The sequence below is a fragment of the Leopardus geoffroyi genome, chromosome X (assembly GCF_018350155.1).
Source record: "Leopardus geoffroyi isolate Oge1 chromosome X, O.geoffroyi_Oge1_pat1.0, whole genome shotgun sequence".
In the NCBI taxonomy this organism is placed as follows: domain Eukaryota; kingdom Metazoa; phylum Chordata; class Mammalia; order Carnivora; family Felidae; genus Leopardus; species Leopardus geoffroyi.
Genome location: NC_059343.1, coordinates 90,505,397 through 90,520,817, shown reverse-complemented (window position 1 = coordinate 90,520,817; position 15,421 = coordinate 90,505,397). Strand labels below are relative to the sequence as shown.

The 15,421-nt window shown below is 40.3% G+C and overlaps 1 protein-coding gene across 3 annotated transcripts in view; it reads left to right on the top strand.

The window, feature by feature from the left end:
• Positions 1-15,421, top strand: part of ACSL4 (acyl-CoA synthetase long chain family member 4) — a 53,778-nt gene that overhangs the window by 19,601 nt on the left and 18,756 nt on the right. For all 3 annotated transcript variants that reach the window (XM_045472338.1, XM_045472336.1, XM_045472337.1), the window contains exons 8-13: positions 2,020-2,091; positions 6,097-6,236; positions 7,637-7,809; positions 10,044-10,118; positions 13,235-13,426; positions 14,548-14,662. In XM_045472338.1, coding sequence (XP_045328294.1) covers positions 2,020-2,091; positions 6,097-6,236; positions 7,637-7,809; positions 10,044-10,118; positions 13,235-13,426; positions 14,548-14,662 — 767 coding nt within the window. The remainder of the gene's footprint in view (positions 1-2,019; positions 2,092-6,096; positions 6,237-7,636; positions 7,810-10,043; positions 10,119-13,234; positions 13,427-14,547; positions 14,663-15,421) is intronic.

The following is a 15,421-nucleotide window of genomic DNA, read 5'->3' as shown; positions in this document are numbered from 1 at the left end:
TTGTTTTTGGATGTATAACTTAAAGGACACGAATCTTAAGTACACTGCTTGATTGCATTTAATGTACACACATAGACCCCTGTAACCATCCATATCTAGATCAAGATAAAAAAGAACATTCCTGGAACTCCATAACGTCCTTGTGTCCTTTCTGAATGATGACCACCTCCCTGCAACCTCCCAGGATAATCCAACCACCTCTTGAAGTGGCTTTCTCATGAGAAAAATGTTCTGTGTTCTAGACAACTACCTACTTGGTACTTTAGGGAATACAACCTCTTTGTAAGATGGAGAGCTGCCGTATGAACTACTCAGCTGAAAGTTCACATTTAAAATCTGCTAGAACAGTAATGGAGAAAAGAAGTGATCAAGTAAAGTAATAAACGAGACTTGATGTAGTCAAGTTAAAATTGATCTATGAATAAGACTGGGACTTGAATGGTAAAAAAAAAATTTTTAGAAAACTCTGTAATGTTAAAAAAAAATCCACAACGATTATGTTTTTGATGCACTGTAGTGGGCTTTTTTTGTATTTAGAAATGTTTCAAAATGTGAAACACCTTTCAATAAGCTTTGAGTATGATTCCCCCCCACCATTAGGGAAGTTCAGAAGTCAGGGACTAGCAACCCTAGCTTTCACTGCCTTTCTGGAAATAAGAGCCTCAGTGTAGGGAAGGGGGGGCAGTTGGAGTGAATGCCCCACCTACCTTTTTCATGAACTTCCTAATAAAAAGTCTCAATCTTCCTAGGAATCAAAAACCCAGGAATCTCCCTCAGATAGGAAATCAGAAACAGGTGGGACATTAGAGGTGCCACATTTGAAGCCAACAGATAATAAGCGTGATGCTGTCCTGAGATTATTGCGATCATAAGAAGAGAACTGATACCATTACATAGAGTCATAAAGAAAGTGAAGAAGGGCTCCTTGTGGCTAGTGCTACCCTGGAACAGCTCTTTAAAGCGACAACTGGTCAGCACCACATGGAGGGCAGCTTGGACTTGCAGGACACGAGAGCCCATCTTTCTCTCTACAGAGCTGCCCTCCCATGTGTCATATGCACGTGCGGGCATTGGTTTCCACTTGCAAATGTGCACACACTCGCACATACATAAAACAACAAGCAGTTATTTTATTTCCTTTATCCATCTTAAAGAAAAGCAGGATAAAAGCAATTTGGTTCTATTGGCAGAAAGTTCTCTATGATGAAGCCGGTGGTCCTGGCATATCACACTGTCCCTTAAGAGCTGGTTTACTTCCCGCCTGTGTCAGTGTGACGAATAGACACATCATACATCTAAACTTACAGACTAATGAACTGCATTATAGCTGGTTCTTTCTTCCTTTCATCTCCCTTTTTCAATGGGCTGCTTTATCAGTTTTTCTACCTGTTGCTCTGATATTTGAAATCCCAAATAGTATTTATGTGTGTAAGCAATGAAAGAAAACAAAAGAAAGGAGAAATATATTTATTTAGATATATATGTGCATATCCCCACATGGTCACTGGCAGGGTTTTCAGTATTCTGTCAACCACAATGTTACCAAATTAGTGTTTTTCCATCATGTTCATCAACGGCAGTGACTTCAAGAGGCGGCTTTGCCATTTGGCTAATCAAAGAAAGTTAAAATATTTTCCATTTTCTTTTAGTGTTCAGTGTACCTTAGCTGAGGTTTTCTATTCTCTCTCTTTTTTTGATGGATGATCTGTGCTGTGCTTGATACGTGAGAGATAAGAATGTGCACTTTACCCAAATATCCCACTCTCCTTTATTATGAGTCAGAGCTTCTCCTCTAAGGAAGGCCAAAATGTACTAGAAGAAATCATCTCCAGGCTAACGCACCAAAGCCACTTCCACTTTAGACATTTGCAAGTTATGAGAGTTGTAACCAATAACTCAACGGGGCCATAGAAGATCAGATTCCATTGTGTAAATTTCTGTCACTGTCAGTACTTGAATTATCACACTTTTTTGCTGAGGCTGGCTCTCCTGATCCTATTTGCTTTTTCTTTCATGTAGTCCAGCAAAATTAAAAAGGGAAGCAAAGGAGACTGTACTGTGCTGAAGCCGACACTCATGGCGGCCGTTCCGGTGAGTACAGAATATAAATGTCCTTTATTGCTTGCACTTGGACTTTTTAAAAGGTGATACTCTCAGGGGTTTGCATACAGTTTTAAACAACTTCACTCAACTGAGATCGTGGCAAGCGTGTTCATTAAAATCTGAGATCAGCATTGGCAAACTTCTGACACGTATGCCTGTTAGTGTTGCTGATCCTGGAAAATTAGTGATGAACATGACCTAGTTCAGATTACCTAGCGTGAGAAGTGGCCATATTTCAAAGGTAGAAGATATTCCAGATCTCATTTTTGTTTAATCACAAATTATATTTTATTTTTATTTTGAACTTTTTAAAAGTTTATTTTGAGAGAGAGAGACAGAGTGTGCACATGCGATGCGCACGTGAGCGGAGGAGGGGCAGAGGGGGGAGAGAGAGAATCGCAAGCAGGCTCCACACTGACAGCGTGGACCCTGATGCAGGGCTTGAACTCATGGACTGCGAGATCATGACCTGGGCCTAAGTTGCATGCTTAACCGACTGAGCCACGTAGGCGCCCCTAATCACAAATTTCAAACAAATGAGGAAGCGTAGGTCATCCCAGAGAACTGAAGCAGCATATCCAAAGTTATGGAACTGAGTCTCAAATCCGAGCCTCCTGACCCTAATGGTGACTAGGAAAACTGGCACTTGAGAGATCTTCCAAAGAAAAAAACTTAGTTCCAGACGTTTAAAATCCTTATGTGAAATACTGCCTTTCATCAAAATAAGATGTTACAGTGTTTTTGGCCTTGTAATGATAAACACTTCACACAGTGTTTCAAATGTGCATAATCAGATATATTCTAGCACTTTTAGGCTTGGAAACTCCAGCAGGACTGTATACCGTGACTGCTTGTATTGCGATCAGATTTTAAGTCTCATCCCAGTATCCCTCTCAGAATTATTTTTGTACATGGAAAATTGGAGATGAGATAATGAAGTGTTCAGCCACTTTGTTTTTTGAGCTTCTTATTACAAAATTACTAAATAACGAAAGAATCAAAAGAGGGCAGAGTAGCCTTTGCTTTTTTATTTAGAGGTGCTGAAGAATTCAGCAAGTTTGGAAACTGAAAGAAGCTTCTGATTAAAACATAATAAAGTGATGCTAATGATAGGTACTACAGTACGTGCTGTTTTCAGGACCTGTCCCTAAGGGCTTTAGATGGATTATCTGACTTAATCCTCCCTAAGACTCTCCTAGGTGGATCCTATTTTTCTGGTTTTATAAAGAAAAAAAAAAAAAGTTTTCCCGAAGTCACAGAGCCCGAACTCTACCAGTCTGATACCAGACTTTTTTTTTTTTTTAATTTTTTTTTCAACGTTTATTTATTTTTGGGACAGAGAGAGACAGAGCACGAACGGGGGAGGGGCAGAGAGAGAGGGAGACACAGAATGGGAAACAGGCTCCAGGCTCTGAGCCATCAGCCCAGAGCCTGACGCGGGGCTCGAACTCCCGGACCGCGAGATCGTGACCTGGCTGAAGTCGGACGCTTAACCGACTGCGCCACCCAGGCGCCCCCAGACTTTTCTTAACTACTATGCCTATCTGTTTAGGATTGTGTTTGGTGTTTTGGGAAATAATATTTTGGGTTTATTACTCAAAGTACAGGAGTCCCTAGTAAACCCTATCAGAGAACATAGGGAAGGAAAAAGACCAAGGACTGTAGGAAGCAATGTCTGAATTTAGGCCTGAAGGATAAGCAGGAGTTTGTGGATATGCTGTGTATCTTCTAATTGCCCATGATCCATTCTTCTTTACTTTGTGCCTTGGAAGGCTAACTTCTGTGGATGAATCACCAGGGCTTGCTTGTCTTTTGTTGGGTTCAGCCAATTACTGGCGCTCAGGAGAGATCACAGGGCAGGGAGAGAGGAGGGATTCTGCATACTTACTGCCTTTGCTCCTTCCCTGTTGGGCTGCGATTTGGGGCAGTTGTCAAGCGTCCATTGAACAATCTCTTTCCCGTTGGCTGTAACCAGGTCTTGCCCGTGGCTACAGTCTTCACCGGGTTCCAATAATACATCTCTCCTCTTGGTTCTTTAGGCCTGAGGATAGTAAACAGACTCTCATGTTGCTGGTCCATGGGTGTTTCACTGAACTTTGTTGGTTCCCTTAACTCCTCCCCCTCCTGTATAAATAGGCTTTAAAAAAAATCTTTTTTACTGAAAATCGATAGATTCTATTATCTGAGTTTGTTTCTTTCCTGGATCAGAATGAAAGATCCATTTAGTATTGTACAGTCACATACTCACAGGCTGAGAATTTAGAATACATCACTGCTTCTTGTAAGCACTGACTCAGTTGAACATCATGTAACATTAGGTTGAAGTGAAGGGTGACTTATTGTGCTAATAATAAATCCTGCCAATTTGTTACGACTATCATTTGTGTTCCTTACTCATAGAGGCCTTCCAGTGCCCATGACTCTTATCTACTGGAAAGAGCAGTGGAGGTAGTTCTGTGACATCTGTCTCACTCCTGTAGGCTTTTTTCCTCCACCTGACATCCTATTAACTTTCTTAAGTGGGATAGTTACAGGATATTAAAGTCCTTTAGGGAACTTTTGGAATTTCTCAATCACAGATCTAGACAAATATGTCAGTTAACACAATGATTCCATCTGTGGAAATGGACAGGACAACATTGTGCCATCCTTGAATGCCGTTGCAGCCTCCCTCCACCCCCATGAGCTTTATTGGGATATAGTTGACACATACCATCGTGTCAATTAAGGTATACAGTGTACAGTGATTTGACATATGTATGTATTGTGAAAAGATTACTATAATAATGTTAACGCACCCATCGTCTCACAGAGTTACCATTTGTATGTGTGTGATGAGAACATTTAAGATCTACTCTTTTAGTAACTTTCAAGCATATGATACAGTCTTGTTAACTATACTCCCTGTGCTGTGCTGTACATTACATCCCCAGGACTTGCTCATCTTCTGCCTGTAAGTTTGTATCTTGGACCAACATCTCCCTATTTGCCCCCCCCGCTAGCTTCTGGCAGCCATCAGTCTACTCTCTGTTGCTGAGGTTGGCCGGTTTAGAGTCCACATAGAAGTGAGACCGTATAGTATTTGTCTTTTTCTTTCTGACTACTTTCCCATAGCATAAGGCAAGAGATGTTTTTGCTGTCCTTATTTGTGAATGGCTCTGTTATGATATCGAAAGAGCCATTCATAAAACTATTCACGGTAGCACAACTGAATTTCTGCTAATTTCCACTTTAACTATTTAAAACTACGTGTTTATAAATAGATGTGCTTTATGCAATAATTCTTATTAATTTGTGCTTATTTCAAGAAAACATAATTTAGTGATAGTCTGGGCTTTTTTGCTGGTTTGTTTCGGGGTTCTTTGTTGTTGTTGTTTTGTGTATTACCTTGGGAGTCACTGTATCTCGAACCTAGTCCTCCTTGAATTTTCCAAGGAGCCATGAACAAGAATCCTGTTCGTTTTTGTAACCTTAGCTTCTACTGAAAGGGAGTAGAAATGCCTAAATTACAGGGACATAAGAATTTTAAGGAACTCTAGAAAATTCTGTAAGACAACTCTTAAGAAACTCTGTAAATGTCTCTGCCATGCTATAAGAGTCACAAGGTAGTAGCGAGAAAAACATCAGAATTAGATTCAACATAGTTGGGTGTTTTTCAGTGCTATTGGAAAATAAGTGAATATATTTGAAAAAAAGAATTAAAAATGATATTTATGTGGGAGGTGAATGAATTATTTACACTCTAGTAGACATTTTTTAAAATTTTTAGATAAACTTACTGTATAGAACCGGAAAACCCCTATACGTGTCCCTAGTCTTTTTGAAATCGTGAACAAGTAAAGTCAGTGAAATTAATTATATAATAAAGTAAATGTATCCATTATACTAAAAACTTTGACCTAAGAGGTCAGAAACAAGGTATCTTCAACTAAAGACCATCTCCGTGTTGGTGTAATTCTTTTCAGATTATTGAATATTTTGCTTGCCTTTTAGGAAATCATGGACAGAATTTATAAGAATGTTATGAGCAAAGTCCAAGAGATGAATTATATTCAGAAAACACTGTTCAAGATAGGGTATGATTACAAGTTGGAACAGATCAAAAAGGGATACGATGCACCACTTTGCAATATGTAAGTACATTTCATAGACTCTGTAGTGTGAGCCTGGAGATCTCGTGTATTTACATCTGGAAGATGAAGAAGTAAATGGCAAGCTAATTTACTTTGGGCATCATCACCATCATCATAAGGTTGCATTTCCCTTTTATTCACTTCTAACCCTCATTGCTTCCATAGCAAACATAGACAGAGGACTCTGAGCTCTGATCTTAGCAGTTGAACAGATTTTAATAATTGAGTAAATGTTTAAGATTTTATTGCAGAATTTGGTCTTATGAAGAAAAACTAGATTAGACTTTGGAATCAAAATGTGTGAGTTTACAAAGGGTCAGTTCTGACAAAAGGTGATACTCAAGATTTTAATCTGCAGGAAGGTTTCTGATTTATTGTATTCATAAAACAGTGTAATAAATATATGAACATAACAGCTATTTTGGTTAGTGTTTGTTTTTGAGAGAGAGAGAGAGAGAGAGAGAGAGAGAGAGAGAGAGAGAGCAGGGGAGGGGCATAGAGAGGGAGACAGGATCTGCAGCAGGCTTCAGGCTCTGAGCTCTCAGCACACAGCCCAGTGAGGGGCTTGAACCCACACACACTGTGAGATCATGACCTGAGCCAAAATTGAGAGTCCGACACTTAACTGACTGAGCCACCCAGGTGCCCCTTATTTTTAATTTTTTAAATGTTTATTTTATTTTTGAGAGAGAGAGAGAGACATAGCACGAGTGGAGGAGGGTCAGAGAGTGAGGGAGACACAGAATCCAAAGCAGGCTCCAGGCTCCGAGCTGTCAGCACGGAGCCCAATGCGGGGCTCGAACCCACAAACCATGAGATCATGACCTGAGCAGAACTTGGACACTCAACCGACTGAGCCATCCAGGCACCCTGAACATAACAGCTATTTTAAATGTTGTGCTGGAGGGTGGAGATAGGGAAACATTTTTCATTAAAAGGGAGATAAGGTCAATAACTAAATGTTCTAAAGACAACTGTAATTTTTGTTTCCTTTGACATCATCATTTTCTTTCATTTGCTGTATGTGAAAGCAGTTTCCCAACACTGCCTCTTTTTTTTTTTTTTTGCATTTTTAAGAGTCTTTCTGGCATTTTAAAAATGGAAGTATAGCTGACGCACAGTGTTCCCTTAGTTTCAGGTGGACAACATAGTGATCTGACCACTCTGTACATTATGCTGTGCTCGCCACAAGTGTAGCTACCATCTGTCATTTTCTGGCGTTTTTTTTCAAGGTGTTATTAGTTATTGCTTTGTGAACCTCTCATTGATTACCACCATGGTTCTGAAATGTAGGTGTCCAACCAAAGTCAATAAGTAGTTCCCAGAGCTTATACATTAGGATGTCACCAAGCATAATGTACGCATGTATTCAAATTATTGCCCCTCGTGCTTTTCTCAAGGTTACTGTTTAAAAAGGTGAAGGCTTTGCTGGGAGGGAATGTCCGCATGATGCTGTCTGGTGGAGCCCCGCTGTCTCCTCAGACACACCGATTCATGAATGTCTGCTTCTGCTGCCCTGTGGGTCAGGGTTACGGACTGACAGAATCATGTGGTGCCGGCACAGTTACTGAAGGTAAGTACTGGTAACATGGCAAATAATTCTATGTTTGTTGCCACTAATGTTTATACCCCTTAAGTAATAACAGATTCAGTGTAATCCTGAACAGGTTTAGTTCTAGAAACTTCCAGTTGAACTATCACGTGTGCCCTTTATGTTTAAGCCTTGTCTGTATTTATGCCATCTTGTCAGTCTTCAAAATTCTGTCACCCTGGTCCTTTAGTCTCTTCTGTCTAAATGCTTGTTTCCTCGGAGAACTGCACTCTTGGAAGAAAGTATCATTTTTATGCTCCCTCTTGAATGTATATTCCTGCCCTGACTTCTTGTTTGTTTTCTGTTCTTTTCAAAACCCGATAGCCGTGTCAACTTTGGCACTATGGAAATTTCAAACCAGATAATTCTTTATTGGTGGGGCTCTCTTGTGCATTATAGGATGTTTATCAGCCAGTTAGGTATCAGGAGTAACTCACTCCTCCCAGCTGTGGCAATGGAACATAAATCGAAACATTACCAAATATCCCCTGAGGGGTGAAATCATCTTGGGTTGGGAAACACTGGGGTAGGTAATACTTTCTGGATCATCCCACTTTCACTTTATATTCATGTGCCCAAAATCAATGCCATCATCCCAGACCTTCTGTCCACCTGGCAGATGGTTGGTGACTGTGGTATTACCATCCTTAAAGCCATTCACGGCATTAGCTTTGAAGTCTTCTAATTGTTTATTTTTTAAAACTTTAACTTCAATTGGATCTTCCCATTTGTTCATTGGACTGCTCCCTCCCCTGCATGCCACCTTTCGTACCTGGCCTCTTATTGCCTCACACTCCTCTGAGGTAACAGCCTTTCGGCAGCCATGCCTGCCTCTATTGTATCACTTGTGATTGATCCTGTATATTTCTGTTGGGCATCTCCACCTCAAACACTGCTTCAGCCCTGGTGGACCTAGCTTCCACACATCTTTAATCTGTTGCCATTGTCCCCATCCATCATTATTTTCCATTATTTCACACACACACACACACACACACACACACACACACACACACACCTGGCTCTGCTCTCCTCTCTTTCTCTTACGGGCATTCTTTTTTTAAATTTTTTTTTCAACGTTTATTTATTTTTGGGACAGAGAGAGACAGAGCATGAACGGGGGAGGGGCAGAGAGAGAGGGAGACACAGAATCGGAAACAGGCTCCAGGCTCTGAGCCATCAGCCCAGAGCCCGACGCGGGGCTCGAACTCACGGACCGTGAGATCGTGACCTGGCTGAAGTCGGACGCTTAACCGACTGCGCCACCCAGGCGCCCCACTCTTACGGGCATTCTTGCTCTCACCTCTCTGTATTTTCTGTTCCCTTGTCTTGGAATGCCCTTTTTGCTAACTGGACACAGCCACCTTTTAATGCCCAACTCTTCAATTAAGTCTTTGCCAGTGATTTCATTTCACATTGATCTTTCAAGTCCCTGAGGTACCGTTGTGTGCACTTCCAGTACCATGAAATTGAGTATTTAAATGTGCTCTGAGTTGCTTCATGTGCATTTTGTCCCAGGTGGTTTGTTTGTAAGTTCATTGAGGGCATAGTCTCCTTATCTTTTACGTGTTTCCTCCTTTCAGTGTTTAATATAATGCTAGGTACATTATAGGGTATCTATAAATACTTGATTATTGATAGCAGTACTTACAAATTACAAAAGGAGAATATCGTCATCATCCTGTTTGGTAATAGCAGTTAACATTTATTGAAAACTGAGTTTGTGCCAAGAACTGTTAAGCACCATCCACACATCATCTCATTGAATCCCTACAGCATATCTCTATAAGAAGTAGGTTTTTTTACTCTCCCCCTTTAATAGACGGGGAGATGGAGGCCCAGTGGGGTTAAGTAATTTGTCCAAGTTACACAGTCAATCAGTGAGTGGCAGAAAAGGAATTCCAATCCAAATCTGTCCTCCTGGAATCTTAGGTAGATAATGGTAGGGGCAGCTCTCCTCCTTTCACAGAGATTTTTGTACTTATTATCTGAAATAGAGCCTGTGAGAAGCAAAAGTGATGTAACAACATTGGTACTGATTGCACTGTTGAAATAGAGTTGAAATACTGCAACATGGTCACACGTTGCGCTGCACTCGCAGTGGCCTCTCTTTTATCATCTATGAGACTCTGGTTCTAACTCCAATATCCCTGGTCTCCCATGGGCACGAGTCTGAAATGTGGTATGCTAATATATTTGTTGCATTTTCCTCCTAGTTACTGACTATACTACGGGCAGAGTTGGAGCCCCTCTTATTTGCTGTGAAATTAAGCTAAAAGACTGGCAGGAAGGTAAGAGTTTTATGACCAGCTCTACTGGTTCTAGATATGCTGAAAACCACCATGAGCCCCAAGACACCCAGTCTTTAAAGTGTTAGGTCGTCTGTGATAGCAAGGGACTCTTTGCTGTTGCTGGTTCCCGGTGTTTTCTTTTCCTCAGTAAAGAGGGTCCCAAGAGGAAAAGAAAAACCTCTGGAATTTAGGCATGATGATTCTGAACTTGAGAATACTTGATGGTAAAGAGGAAGAACATTCTTAGTGGGGCATTCCCTAGGTCTGGAGAAGGATGTATATCCGATCTTTGGAAGCTTGACTTTGCTAGTGAGGACATTTGGGCCAGGAAATGAAACCCCAGATTTTTAGGGGATTGAGGGACTGACTAATCACACATGCATGCTCCAACCTCTTAGCTCTTGACCCCAGCAAACATTTTCACAGATGAGACTCAGTTCTCAGGCCATTTGTATGATTTTATCTTTATATTTAATTGCAAAGGGAGGGCTGCACTTTATAGACATTGGTGATAATCCTTTCTATAAAGCAGCTGGAGGCAGAAGTAAACCAGTCTTCCTGGTAAAACTGAAAACTACTAAATGTGTTGCATTAACTGCAAAATGATGAACAGCCTGGCCTTGCCAGATAAAGGAAAAGTAATTAAAAAGCTTAAGAATTTAGGGGGGCCTGGGTGGCTCAGTTGGTTAAGTGTCCAACTCTTGATCTCAGGTCAGGTCATGATCTCACGGTTCATGAGTCTGAGCCCCACGTGGGGCTCTGTGCTGACAGTGTGGAGCCTGCTTGGAATTCTCTCTCCCTCTGTCTCTGCCCCTCCCCCACTTGTGCTCTTTCTCTCTCTGTCTCTCAAAATAAATAAATAAACTTAAAAAAAATTTTTTTAGAAACTTAAGATCTTAAAAGGGAATATTCATTGTTGAATGGAGCCATAGGCTGAAAATTTAAAGGACCAGTTAGTTACCTTCTAGGACAATTCTCTTAGGTTGTTCAAACCCAAGACCGTGAATGGGCTGTATCTGACATAAACTTGGAGTTCCTAAGTGTTTCTCCTCTATGACTTTCTGCCTATGTGCATTATTGTCAGTGCTCAAAGAGCAAATGACTATTTCTTTTTATTTTATTTTATTTTATCTATTTTATTTTATTTTTAAATGTTTATTTTACTTTTGAGAGAGAGAGAGAATGTGAGCATGGGAGAGGCAGAGAGTGGGGGACAGAGGATCCAAAGTGAACTTTGTGCTGAGAGCAGACAGCCTGATGTGGGGCTAGAACCCACAAACTATGAGATCATAACCTGAGCTGAAGTCAGACACTTAACTGACTAGCCACCCAGGTGCCCTACAACTACTTCTTTTTAAAAACCACATTTAAAATCCAGTTGCATTCCCAAGATCTTTACATCCTGGGACTAAGTCCTCCTTCTGTCTCCCATGGCAATGCTGTTCCGATTTTAGGATGAAAATCTGAAGACATCATAGACAATATGTGTCTGGGTGTGTTGAGCCTCAGCAGCACAACTGTTTCATTAGATGGGTTATTTATTAGGCAGTGAAATTAGAGAAAGCAGGTATATCATACAACTTGGTAAGGCGAATTTTGCCCCTAGTTTTTATTTTCTGATTTTCTGTTATTGTGCTTCAATATCTATCAGTTTTGGGGAGTGGGGCCATTTTTGCATATGTCTCTGGAGTTTTCCTTGTCATGAGGGAAACTTTGTTTTATATAATAGGAATGATCTTAATATTTTATATGCAATGGATTTCATATTTAAATATTGAATAGTTTAAAATTTTTAAGAGCAGCTAACAGCTGAAAGGACTCTGCTTGAATCCTTTTAAAACTTAAAACCTAGGGGTGCCTGGGTGGCTCAGCCAGTTAAGCGTCCGACTTCTGCTCAGGTCATGATCTTGCAGTTCGTGAGTTCGAGCCCTGCATTGGGTGCTGTGCTGACAGCTCAGAGCCTGGAGCCTGCTTCAGATTCTGTGTCTCCCTCTCTCTCTGCCTCTCCTCCTCTAGCACTCTCTCTCAAAAATAAATAAACATTACAAAATTAAACATAAAACCTAATCAACATCTCAGTTTATGAATTCAGATTTTTGTATATTTCCCTTAAATTAACCTTTATTCAATAAGAAATAGGTAATGAGTAGTGGTAAAATATTTTAGAGCTCTTGTCAGTCATTTCAGTGTTTTAAAGTTGTGACTGGGTGGGGTGCCTGGGTAGCTCAGTCAGTTAAGCATCTGACTTTGGCTCAGGTCATGATCTTGCAGTTCATGGGTTCAAGCCCTGCACTGGGCTCTCTGCTGACAGCTTGGAGCCTGGGGCCTGCTTCAGATTCTGTGACTCCCTCTCTCTATGCCCCTCCCCTGCTCATGCTCGGTCTCTCACTCAAACATAACATAGGCCAAAGTTAAGAAAATATAGTTTCCTGCCTGTTTCCCATAGCTTCTCTTTCCCTCTCACTTCATGGTGTTGCCTTTGGTAGACACTCCCTATCTGCTCTCTTGTATTAAAACCTCCTTAATGTTTTATTTTATATTTTTTTATTTTTCAGAGAAAGAGAGTGAGCACAAGAGAGGGAAGGGCAGAGAGGGAGACGGGATCCAAAAAGGATTCAGTGTGGACAGCAGAGATCCCAATGCAGGGCTCAAAGTCACAAACTGTGAGATCATGACCTAAGCCAAAATCAGATGCTTAACCAACTGAGCCACCCAGGCGCCCCTGTATTAAAACCTCCTTAGAAAAAAATCTGAAATGCATTGATACCAGCATATTATTAATTTACTTAAAACAGCTTCAAGTGTTACCCTTCTTGGGGGTAATTTTTTCTTAACAAAGCTCTATGAACCCCAAGCTTCAGTGGCATTCTAAGTGTAAAATTTTGTCATTGGGAAGGTTTGGGATGGGTGGTGGTTGGTTATTATCATTGCGCCTTCCTCAGTACCCCCCAAATTACAGTTACCCATTATCCTCAGGTCAATGTGAATACATGGAAACTAATGATCTCCCAAGGAGTAACAAAATTTGATCTGCAGAAAAATATTAGCACAGGAGTGTTAAGAATGAATGCAAGTACATTTTCTTTTAGAACAATAACTAATTTCATGGCTTCCAGGTGGCTACACAATTCATGACAAGCCAAACCCCAGAGGGGAAATTGTAATTGGTGGACAGAATATCTCCATGGGGTATTTTAAAAATGAAGAGAAAACAGCAGAGGATTACTCTGTGGATGAAAATGGCCAAAGGTGGTTTTGCACTGGAGATATTGGAGAATTTCACCCTGATGGATGTTTACAGATTATAGGTCAGTACATTCTCACCATTTTCCTTCCTATCCAAGAGGCAGTGTGGACACATTATTTTCCCTAGTGGCTATCTATACATATGGCTCCAGCTATCCTGGAACCTTAGAAAATCATAAATCCTCAACAGTAATCTGTTCTTCTGAGAATGTCAGTTGGTTTGGCACTGCCCTCACTAAGCCTAGTGAAATAGACTTTTAGCTCCAAAATAGCCCTTCTGTTATTCCCTTTAATCAGGCAAAAGCTAAAATAAAAATTTGACTAGCCAGCTGGGAAGGACCACTGTTAGAGTCCCATTCAGGTCCTTTTTAAGCCATAAAATTTCCTCAGTCATATCTCTAGCGGTCCATTTAAATCGGTCTCTGGACCTGTACCTGACCTGAATGTAGTTAAAGATTTCTTGGGAAAATTGGTTCTTCATACAGAAGTTTGATCTACTGGGGAAATCCCCGGTAAACATGATTTAATCTAGAACCAATCCCCTCTACTTTTTTTTTTCTTGATCCTTAATTGCACTGGAATCAAAGGTGGGTTTCTGTCGGCATGTAGAGTGGATTCCCAGGCTATGGGTAGGCAAGTCAGAATTCATATGGAGTTGTAAGGCCACTGATGATTATTCAAGCTGTGTCATCCTGTGCCAGCACATTCTTTCTTAGAGCACTGTCATTTTAATAAGGTAATGTCAAATAAGGAAAATGGGGAATTAACATTTATTAACCATGTTCTGTATGCCAGACATTGTCCTATATGCTTATATGAGGTAGGTGTCAGTATCTTTGATAAAATTGAGGGTTGGAGAGGTCAACTGACCTGCCCAGGATCATGTAGCTTGTAATGGGCAGAGCTGTCATTCAAATCTAATGCTGTAAGACCCTGTCCCTTCCATTAACTTTATCATAGTATTTAAGATTATAATAAAATACTGAGCATTTTAGCCAGTACTTCTTCAGCTAGGTGTTTTCCTTGTAATGGATGTGCATGAACAAGCATTATTCTATAACACGATTTTAGAAGTATCTGTGTAAATAAAGATTAAGGCAATGAGATTGAGGGAAAATCGGAATTGTGCGGATCTTAATAAAATGGACCGGATAACTTACCATTCGTTCTTCATGACTTCTAGATCGGAAGAAAGATCTGGTGAAGTTACAAGCAGGAGAATATGTATCCCTTGGGAAAGTTGAAGCTGCATTGAAGAACTGTCCACTAATAGACAACATCTGTGCTTTTGCCAAAAGGTAATTTTAAAGGCTGCATTTGTGTCTCCTATACTTCCAGAAAAAGGATGATTGGAAAAAAAAAAATTGTGATTATGTATAATCATAAGGGAAACATCAAATTTTCATCAGCAATGGGGAATGTTACGCATTTCTGAAAGTTCAACAGCTTGAAGATCTTTTGAGATGATTGAGACGTTTTAACTAATTATTGGACACCTTCTGTGTCTTGCTAAGTACTTAGCTATGCCACAGCACTTACTTCATTCAACATCCTTAACAGCTGAGACATAGCATAAGTAAATTTCCTAAGAAGTTAACACCCCTAGTCAAAGTTTTCTAAATCAGAAACCTAAGAGGTTAGATCCTTTTCTTTATACGTTAATATGGTTTATTTTTATGGGCTTTATTATACCCCTTAAGAAATGTAACTGTAAAAAACACAAAATATAATGGTTATCATCTTAACCATTTCTAAGTGTATAGGTGACTAGTGTTAAGTATATTCACATTGTTGTGCAGTCAATCTCTAGAACTTTCTATCTTGCAGAACTGAAACTCTCTGTCCATTAAACAACTCCCCATTTTTCCTGGCTGTGGTCCCTGGCTCCCCACCATTCTCCTTTCTGTTTCTGTGAATTTGACTACTCTGGATACCTCATATAAATAGAATTGTACAGTATTTGTCTTTTTGTGACTGGCTTATTTCACTTAGCATAATGTCCTCAGGGTTGTATATTGTATGTGTCAGAATCTCCTTCCTTTTTAAGACTGAATAAT